At 43.2% G+C, this 10546-nt stretch overlaps 1 protein-coding gene across 6 annotated transcripts; it reads left to right on the top strand.

Annotated features, from left to right (window-relative positions):
- The first annotated feature begins 408 nt into the window (after positions 1–408).
- armc1l (armadillo repeat containing 1, like) lies at positions 409–9748 on the top strand. 6 transcript variants are annotated; one of them, XM_014143711.2, is made up of 7 exons: positions 409–673; positions 1131–1307; positions 1733–1842; positions 2551–2722; positions 6717–6833; positions 8416–8490; positions 8681–9738. In XM_014143711.2, exons 2-7 carry the CDS (start codon positions 1155–1157, stop codon positions 8873–8875), a joined length of 822 nt encoding a protein of 273 aa, XP_013999186.1. In that variant the 5' UTR covers positions 409–673; positions 1131–1154; the 3' UTR covers positions 8876–9738. The 6 variants fall into 6 exon arrangements, with proteins under 6 accessions (XP_013999186.1, XP_013999188.1, XP_013999187.1 ...); XM_014143713.2 differs by having other exon boundaries at positions 427–673; positions 1733–1824; positions 8681–9732; XM_014143712.2 differs by having other exon boundaries at positions 649–752; positions 8681–9740.
- The last annotated feature ends 798 nt before the right edge of the window (positions 9749–10546 follow it).

The raw sequence follows: 10546 nt of genomic DNA, 5'->3' as shown, positions 1-10546 counted from the left end.
ACATGGAGTAAAACAACATACAATCAATGATACAGTAGACAAAAATAAGACTATATACAATGTGAGCAAATGATGTGAGATAAGGGAGGTAAAGGCAAAAAAAGGCCATGGTGGCAAAGTAAATAAAGTATAGCAAGTAAAACACTGGAATGGTAGAATTATAATTTGAAGAAAGTTCAAAGTTAAAATATAAATAATATGGTGCAAAGGAGCAAAATAATAAATTAAATAAATAAATACAGTAGGGGAAGCGGTAGTAGTTTGGGCTAAATTATAGATGGGCTATGTACAGGTGCAGTGATCTGGGAGCTGCTCTGATTGCTGGTGCTTAAAGCTAGTGAGGGAGATAAGTGTTTCTAATATTGACAAATATTAGATGTATATACTGTATATTATGACTAAAATTGATCATCTTCTCTTACCACATGTTTAATTTAGAAATTTGACCCAATTTTTTTTGCAAGAAATCGTGAAATAACATTCTCCAGGCGAACTGAAAATAACCCGTGCTAGTAAAACGTGCCGTGATTGGACATTTCAATTGGAATACAATTCTACGCCAATCAGAAGGGCTCACCATGCAATGTGACAGCAGCTGTTCGACCAATGAGGTTCCTCCCCCACAAAATTCATATTTTTTTTGGTTGTCTGTGCTCGAGCCGCTGTTTCCGCGGTAAGATGTTTCAAATCTGTCGATTTACTTACCGACTTTTTAACCGAATTTATAATATTTGGTCAAATATATATTTGAGGTAAAAAGAAAAGTTGCAAACTAGCTTACCATACTTTCAACAACAACAACAACAAAAAAATAGCTGGATATAAGTGTTAGTTTTCAGCCAATTAAGTTAGTAGCTAGCTAACGAACGTGTTTTGCTAACTTAGATAGGTATGTGTTTATGACATTAACGTTAGCTACTCAATTTATTCATTGTATATTTTTTTACGTTGTTAGGTTGTTAAACTAGCTAACGTTAGCTAGCTGGGTAGCAACAAACCCTAGATAACGTTAGCCAGCTCGCTAGCATACACAGTATCGTTAGTGAGGCAAGCAAGGCAGTGACAAGAGCCTTTCAATACATCTACGGTGCCTTATCTCACTACACCTTTCTGTTTCACACTGCCCGCAGAGACTCGGTAGTTAGGTAACTAAGATGATGGATGCTCTGTCTGTGGTGACCCAGCTCCGGGACCTGGCGTCGGAGCCCCAGAACCGGGAGGCAATAGTCCAGGACCAAGGCTGTTTACCCGGACTGGTTCTCTTCCTGGATCACCAGGACCCGCAAGTGCTGTTCGCCACCCTGCAGGTCGGTTTAACCTGCTACTAGCCCCAGCTACACAAACCACAATGAGAATCAAACAAGCAAGAACAGAACAGACAAAAACAGAGATCTCATTAATCACTATATGACTAATAGGTTACAGCTTCAGAATGAGCTGCATTTGTTTTACGTTATAGTATAGCTAGTTGGAAACTAGAATTTTTCCACAAGAAGTAACAAACAAAAACACAACAGTATACAAGGCAGTACTTGTAATATAATTGTCTCCTGCCATCCTTCCAAATCTTGTCTCGTTGAGCAAAGGAAACCTGGATGACTGAGGCTAAATCTAACTAGACAACCAACAATATACATTCAAAAACAATGCCAACTTGACAGTGACACTCAACATCCACCTGAAACTTGTCATGTAGTAGAGGCTCTTTCTGATTTGTAATCTCTCCTCTCAGACTATGCGCTACCTCGCAGAGTGGCCCTTGAACATCACCACTATGAAGAATGAACTGGGTATGATGGTCAGCCTGGTGACCCTGATGGAGAGGTCAGTCCACTCTCTCAGGTGTGTGTGTGTGTGTGTGTGTGTGTGTGTGTGTGTGTGTGTGTGTGTGTGTGTGTGTAAAAAAAAAAAAAAAAGTCTACCTTTGGCTTTGGCATCACAATTGTGAATTGCAACAATGTGCATCAATCAACTGGGCAAATTAATGTTTTCAATTAATCCTACTCCTCTTGGTCCTGTCTTTTTTTGTACTAACTCTCTGGCACTGACTCTACACAAATCCACTGGACTGTACACACACACTCACACATACTTACACTGACAACACACACACATAACATACGCTGCTGCTATTGTCTTATCTATCCTGTTGCCTAGTAACTTTAACCCTACCTATATGTACATAGCTACCTCAATTACCTCGTAGCCCTGCACATCAGCTCGGTACTGGTATTCCCTGTCTATAGCCATGTTATTATCTGCTACTCCCTGTCTATAACCAAGTTTTTGCCAGCTACTTCCTGTATATAGCCATGTTATTACCTGGTACTTCCTGTATATAGCAATGTTATTACCTGGTACTTCCTGTATATAGGCATGTTATTTTTTACTCGTTATTGTTATTCAGGAAGTGTATTTATTCCTTGTCATTATTACAATTTTAAATTTCTGCATTGTCGGAAAAGGACCTGTAAGTAAGCAAAATACAATTTGATAAGAATTTGATTTGTAGGTGTGGGTCATCTGACATCCTGGTCCTGTCTCTTGTAGGAGTGGTTTGAGCGATGACATCAATGTCCTGTCGCGGGAGGTGTATGGAATCCTGAGTGCCCCGCCCAGGCCAGAGAAAGAGAGGAGGAGAAACAAACCCCAGTTCTTCCTCAACTCCTCCAAAGGGAAGAACAAGTCTGTCACTCTGCACATCCAAGGCCTGGACAGCACTGTGAGTGTATATATACAGTACCAGTGTATATATACAGCACCTACTCATTCAAGGGTTTTTTTTTTTTTTTTTACTATTTTCTACATTGTAGAATAATAGTGAAGACATCAAAACTATGAAATAACACATATGGAATCGTGTAGTAATGTTTTCGATTCTTCAAAGTAGCCACCCTTTGCCTTGATGACAGTTTACTCTATATATACATACAGTTGAAGTGGGAAGTTTACATACACTTAGGTTGAAGTCATTAAAACTCGTTTTTCAACCACTCCACAAATTTCTTGTTAACAAACTATAGTTTTGGCAAGTCGGTTAGGACATCTACTTTGTGCATGACACAAGTCATTTTTCCAACAATTCTTTACAGACAGATTATTTCACTTATAATTCAGTGTATCTAAATTCCAGTGGGTCAGACGTTTACATACACTAAGTTGACTGTGCCTTGAAACAGCTTGGAAAATTTCAGAAAATGATGTCATGACTTTAGAAGCTTCTGATAGGCTAATTGACATAATTTGAGTCAATTGGAGAAGTACCTGTGGATATATTTCAAGGCCTACCTTCAAACTCAGTGCTTGACATCATGGAAAAATCAAAAGAAATCAGCCAAGACCTCAGAAAAAACAATTGTAGACCTCCACAAGTCTGGTTCATCATTGGGAGCAATTTCCAAACGCCTGAAAGTACCACGTTCATCTATACAAACAATAGTACGCAAGTATAAACACCATGAGGCTACGCAGCCGTCATACCGCTCAGGAAGGAGATGAGTTCTGTCTCCTAGAGATGAACGTACTTTGGTGCGAAAAGTGCAAATCAATCCCAGAACAACAGCAAAGGACCTTGTGAAGATGCTGGAGGAAACGGGCACAAAAGTATCTATATCCACAGTAAAACGAGTCCTATATCGCCATAACCTGAAAGGCCGCTCAGCAAGGAAGAAGCCACTGCTCCAAAACCTCCATAAAAAAAGCCGGACTACGGTTTGCAACTGCACGTGGGGACGAAGATCGTACTTTTTGGAGAAATGTTCTCTGGTCTGATGAAACAAAAATAGAACTGTTTGGCCATAATGACAATCGTTATGTTTGGAGGAAAAAGGGGGAGGCTTGCAAGCCGAAAAACACCATCCCAACCGTGAAGCACGGGGGTGGCAGCATCATATTGTGGGGGTGCTTTGCTGCAGGAGAGACTGGTGCACTTCACAAGATAGATGGCATCATGAGGTAGGAAAATAATGTGGATATATTGAAGCAACATCTCAAGACATCAGTCAGGAAGTTAAAGCTTGGTCGCAAATGGGTCTTCCAAATGGACAATGACCCCAAGCGTACTTCCAAAGTTGTGGCAAAATGGCTTAAGGACAACAAAGTCAAGGTATTGGAGTGGCCATCACAAAGCCCTGACTTCAATCCTATAGAAAATATCTGGGCAGAACTGAAAAAGTGTGTGCTAGCAAGGAGGCCTACAAACCTGACTCAGTTACAGCAGCTCTGTCAGGAGGAATGGGCCAAAATTCACCCAACTTATTCTGGGAAGCTTGTGGAAGGCTACCCGAAATGTTTGACCCAAGTTAAACAATTAAAAGGCAATGCTACCAAATACTAATTGAGTGTATGTAAACTTCTGACCCACTGGGAATGTGATGAAAGAAATAAAAGCTGAAATAAATAATTCTCTCTACTATTATTTTGACATTTCACATTCTTAAAATAAAGTGGTGATCCTAACTAACCTAAAACAGGGAATTTTTAGTAGGATTAAATGTCAGGAATTGTGAAAAACTGAGTTTAAATGTATTAAATGTATTTGGCTAAGGTGTATGTAAACTTCCGACTTCAACTGTATATATACACACAGCTCGCTACATACATAGCCAGGCTTCAGTCAGGAAAGCCTGGGGGAAGGCAGAAACATGCTAGAAAGGGTGTCTAGTGGTGGAGTCTAAATAGAAACTAGTGACGCGTTGTTACTTATCAAACCAATCAAATGTTTTGGGTGAGTAGAGCTCCAAACAGGAGCCCCCTTACCCACCCCGCAGCCAAGCATCGATGATCATGTCACTAGAGTAAGACCCTCGATATTCATCACTTTGCACTTTCACCACCCTGTGAAGTTCATCATTAATTTATTTCATCTGTAGCTTAATAAACTGCCTGCTTTCCTGAGTCATAGTGACTCCCAAGTTTACTTCATTATGCTAGTTTATTATACTTGGAATTCCATGCCGGGAACTCGGGCTCCGATTTTTAACGACCTGAAGATCACTAACGTCATAATGTGACCTCGTATTTTTCTGAGTTCCCAGTTGTCTTGAATGCACCATTATCTCACCACCATCTAACGTGATGGGTGTGGCTTGAACAGTGCGCACCTCATCTCTGCTCTCACGTCCAACCTGGATGGATATTTGGTTTAATGCGCGGACGACGAGAACATCGCTGAATCCAGCTTCACACAGATATGAGCTGGCGAAGGGTACCATGAGTTTTAATGCTCAGAGGGAGACTGCACGGTGTTCCCTTTGAGTCAGGAACCAAAACTCCTCTGTAGTGACCCGTGAATGCGTTGTGTGCAGCAAACATTGGCCGTCTTCATCCCTGCTATAAATCATAAATGAATATGTAAAAAAACAAACAAAAAAACATTTAGCCTAAAAGAACAAGTCGCCTACACAGTAATAAAACACAACTTCAAAATATAATATTTGTATAATATAATTTGCTATCGACCTGTCCTATAGGCTATTTGTATGAACATTTGAATTATTAAATAAAACACAGCTGTTTTCAAATACAATCTAGGCCTCTAATTTAATTTAGCCGAAGCATGAACATTTTAATTAGGCCTAATAAATTAACACAACATTCACCATTCCCGCTGCCATTCAGCACCACAGCAGTGGAAAGAGGACACTAGGCGGCCACAAAACGAAGAAATTATCTAACTGATGTTGGACAATCAAATTCCATATGTAAATACACAAAATTCCTTAAGGCCGGTTCATTGCGAGAAAAGCTTATTTTACAATGCTCCTGTGAAACAAGGCCCACACCATGTGTGTATGAACGCTTTTGTTTCCAACGCTCAAAATTATGTCTCACTCTTTTTACAGTTCTACTGGATAATGTTAGTTCAAATTACAATAAATATAAAATGTATTATCGTGGGGTCGTGACTCGTGTCATTTGTGATATACGTGGGTTATTGATAACCACTCTGTTTCCTACTATAGACAGTGGGCTGACTAGTGATTACAGCATTGTATCTTTCTGATGTGAGTAGTTGGCAACAATGTTTTTGTTTCCAAGTGCTACTGAATAAGCTCAACTGAAATGCACCAATTGAGCATGATACACATTACTTCTCGTCTACAAAGCCATTCCAAATCTTTATACTATACATGACACGGGCGGAATATGTATATCCGGCCTAGTGCGGCAGTATGACTGCTAGGACTCGGCCTGACAAACACAATCATTTGCCTCTATTTTACTTGCGTTTGTAGCGGATCTTGGCCTGCTAAAAGTGAGCCGCCGCTGCTGCTGCTGAGTAGTCAAAACTGTCCAACTCCTCGAAGCAGCTTGTTGCACATCAGCCTCATTACTTTGTGGTCAAGAAGGAATTATCTTGAGGCCATCTTTACTCTGTTTTGGAGAAAGAATCCCCTCTCGGAGGGCATACTGGAAACGGGGATAATCAACAGTCTTCCAGTTTTGTCTAGTCGAATAGAAACACACACCCAACACTAATGTCCAAGAAACTTGAGAATTTATTAGCCTATGAAATTATATTTGCTTTTGACGTCGACAGATATTTCCATCAATTAAAAAAAAATCATTATTTTGCAGTGGGCTTTTTTTCTTCTCCCAGACAATTTGTCCAGCAACAATTCTATTCATTGGATTTTAATTTAGTTTATTGGTTAAAAGCCGGGCATTTACCGTCTCATGGAAACCCTGCTGTATACTAACTGTGTGTTGTCCAGGCCCAGCGAGGTGTGTGTGAGGAGGCTCTACTGAAGGTGAAAGGCGTGATCAGCTTCACCTTCCAGATGGCTTCTAGGAGATGCACCGTTCGCATCCGCTCTGACCTGCCCACTGAAGTAACTCCATCTGTCTCTCTCGCTCTCCATCTGTCTCTGTCTCTCCATCTGTCTCTCTCGCTCTCCATCTGTCTCTCTGTCTCTCCATCTGTCTCTCCATCTGTCTCTCCATCTGTCTCTCTTGCTCTCCATCTGTCTCTCCATCTGTCTCTCTCGCTCTCCATCTGTCTCTCCATCTGTCTCTCTCGCTCTCCATCTGTCTCTCCATCTGTCTCTCTCGCTCTCCATCTGTCTCTCCATCTGTCTCTCCATCTGTCTCTCTCGCTCTCCATCTGTCTCTCCATCTGTCTCTCCATCTGTCTCTCTCGCTCTCCATCTGTCTCTCTGTCTCTCCATCTGTCTCTCTTGCTCTCCATCTGTCTCTCCATCTGTCTCTCTCGCTCTCCATCTGTCTCTCTCGCTCTCCATCTGTCTCTCTCTCTCCATCTGTCTCTCCGTCTGTCTCCGTCTGTCGCTCCATCTGTCTCTCCCGCTCTCCATCTGTCTCTCGCTCTCCATCTGTCTCTCGCTCTCCATCTGTCTCTCCCGCTCTCCATCTGTCTCTCGCTCTCCATCTGTCTCTCGCTCTCCATCTGTCTCTCGCTCTCCATCTGTGTCTCCCTTCTGTCTCTCCAACTGTCTCTCTCGCTTTCCATCTGTCTCCATCTGTCTCTCTCGCTCTCCATCTCTCTCCCTTCTGTCTCTCCAACTGTCTCTCTCACTCTCCATCTGTCTCTCCATCTCTCTCTCGCTCTCCATCTGTCTCTCTCGCTCTCCATCTGTCTGTCTCTCCATCGCTCTCCATCTGTCTCTCCCACTCTCCATCTCTCTCTCCCACTCTCCATCTCTCTCTCGCTCTCCGTCTGTCTCTCCCTTCTCTCTCCAACTGTCTCTCTCGCTCCTCATCTGTCTCCATCTGTCTCTCTCGCTCTCCATCTGTCTCTCTCGCTCTCCATCTGTCTCTCTCGCTCTCCATCTGTCTCTCCCGCTTTCCATCTGTCTCTCCATCGGTCTCTCTCGCTCTCCATCTGTCTCTCCCGCTCTCCATCTGTCTCTCCATCGGTCTCTCTCGCTCTCCATCTGTCTCTCCCGCTCTCCATCTGTCTCTCCATCTGTCTCTCTCGCTCTCCATCTGTCTCTCCCGCTCTCCATCTGTCTCTCCATCTGTCGCTCTCCATCTGTCTCTCTCGCTCTCCATCTGTCTCTCCATCTGTCTCTCCCGCTCTCCATCTGTCTCTCTCGCTCTCCATCTGTCTCTCTCGCTCTCCGTCTGTCTCTCAATCTGTCTCCCATCTCTCTCTCCATTAGTCTCTCCCATCTGCCTCTCCATCTGCCTCTCCGTCTGTCTCTCCGTCTGTCTCTCCGTCTGTCTCTCCGTCTGTCTGTCTCTCCGTCTGTCTGTCTCTCCGTCTGTCTCTCCGTCTGTCTCTCCGTCTGTCTCTCCGTCTGTCTCTCCGTCTCTCTCTCCGTCTGTCTCTCCGTCTGTCTCTCTAGCTCACCCACTGTCTCTTACACACACACACACCTGCCTACAGAGCTAGACACACAGATTAACCCATTGGTTAAAGTGTTGTAATTTAATAGTGTCCATCTCTCCCTGTAGAGTCTGGCGTCAGCCATCGCTGCTACCAAGGTGCTGTCAGCCCAACAGGTGGTGAGGAATGAAGTTGGGGAGGAGGTGAGACACTTGGCTCAGGAAAGAATGAAAGAACGATGGACTGAGCTTCCATGTTAATTTCTGTGTGCCTCTAATCCCTCTTCTTCTCTCCTCCCTCTTCTTCTCTCCTCCCTCTTCTTCTCTCCTCCCTCCCCTTCTCTCCTTCCTCCCCCTCTTTTCACCTCTCTCCCCCCCTTCTCACTCCCCCCAGGTCCTGCTCCCTCTTAGTGTGTGCGGTGGTAATGTGAGGGAGGAGAACGTATCAATCCCAGACTACCTCCCAGAGGACGAGAGTCCCGAGAGCGAGACGGACCGCGCCGTGTCCCGTACCGCAGCCAAGGACAACACCACTGGCAGCTGGCTCGGCTCAGCAGCCACTTTCCTCACCAGATCCTTCTACTGGTGAAACTGGGGCCCTCAGGAGGCTGTTCTCACAGGGGACACCTGAACTGGGAACACAGCAGAACTGCACCCGTATGGCTGCATCCCCATTCTACAACACATCTCCCGTAGTGTACACTATGCCTGCATCCCCATTCTACAACACATCTCCCGTAGTGTACACTATGCCTGCATCCCCATTCTACAACACATCTCCCGTAGTCTACACTATGCCTGCATCCCCATTCTACAACACATCTCCCGTAGTGTACACTATATCTGCATCCCCATTCTACAACACATCTCCCGTAGTGTACACTATGGCTGCATCCCCATTCTACAACACATCTCCCGTAGTGTACACTATGGCTGCATCCCCATTCTACAACACATCTCCTGAAGTGTACACTCCCCGTCATGGATTTAAAAGCATTGGATTAGTGTAAGCATACACTAGGGGACAGAGAGAGAAACAGGATGTTACCAGAGGTGTAAAAAGTAAAGATACCTTAATAGAAAATGACTCAAGTAAAAGTCAGACAGTAAAATACTACTTGAGTAAAAGTCAAAGTATTTGGTTTTAAATATACTTAAGTTTCAAAAGTAAAAGTATGAATTATTTCAAATTCCTTATATCAAGCAAATCAGACGGCACCATTGGCTTTTTACATGTTTTAATGATCAATAGCCAGAGGGCACACTCCAACACTCAGACATCATTTACAAACAAACCATGTGTTTAGTGAGTCCACCAGATCAGAGGCAGTAGGGATGACCTCTGTTTAGTGTGTGAATTGGAACATTTTCTTGTCCTGCTAAGCATTCAAAATGTAAAGAGTGCTTTTGGGTGTCAGTGAAAATGTATGGAGTAAAAAGTACATTATTTTCTTTAGGAATGTACAGTTGAAGTCAGAAGTTTACATACACCTTAGCCATATACATTTAAACTCAGTTTTTCACAATTCCTGACATTTAATCCTAGTAAAAATTCCCTGTCTTAGGTCAGTTAGGATCACCACTTTATTTTAAGAATGTGAAATGTCAGAATAATAGAAGAGAGAATGATTTATTTCAGCTTTTATTTCTTTCATCACATTCCCTGTAAGTCAGAAGTTTACGTACTCTCAATTAGTATTTGGTAGCATTGCCTTTAAATTGTTTAACTTGTCAAACGTTTCGGGTAGCCTTCCACAAGCTTCCCACAATAAGTTGGGTGAAATTTGGCCCATTCCTCCTGACAGAGCTGCTGTAACTGAGTCAGGTTTGTAGGCCTCCTTGCTCGCACACGCTTTTTTAGTTCTGCCCACAAATTTTCTATAGGATTGAGGTCAGGGCTTTGTGATGGCCACTCCAATACCTTGACTTTGTTGTCCTTAAGCCATTTTGCCACAACTTTGGAAGTATGCTTGGGGTCATTGTCCATTTGGAAGACCCATTTGCGACCAAGCTTTAACTTCCTGACTGATGTCTTGAGATGTTGCTTCAATATATCCACATCATTTTCTTTCCTCATGATTCCATCTATTTTGTGAAGTGCACCAGTCCGTCCTGCAGCAAAGCACTTCCACAACATGATGCTGCAACCCCCGTGCTTCACGGTTGGGATGGTGTTCTTCACCTTGCAAGCTTCCCCCTTTTTCCTCCAAACATAACGATTGTCATTATGGCCAAACAGTTCTATTTTTGTTTCATCAGA

Source organism: Salmo salar, chromosome ssa15 (genome assembly GCF_905237065.1).
Source record: "Salmo salar chromosome ssa15, Ssal_v3.1, whole genome shotgun sequence".
NCBI classification, from domain to species: domain Eukaryota; kingdom Metazoa; phylum Chordata; class Actinopteri; order Salmoniformes; family Salmonidae; genus Salmo; species Salmo salar.
The sequence above is the reverse complement of the archived record's forward strand: the minus strand, read 5'-3'. Positions and strand labels throughout refer to the sequence as shown.

Coding starts and splice junctions, on each gene's coding strand:
- armc1l (XM_045695502.1), top strand. CDS start 1,155: ATGATGGATGCTCTGTCTGTGGTGACCCAGCTCCGGGACCTGGCGTCG. Junction 1,308..1,732: donor TGCTGTTCGCCACCCTGCAG/GTCGGTTTAACC, acceptor CTCTCCTCTCAG/ACTATGCGCTACCTCGCAGA. Junction 6,834..8,415: donor GCTCTGACCTGCCCACTGAA/GTAACTCCATCT, acceptor CTCTCCCTGTAG/AGTCTGGCGTCAGCCATCGC.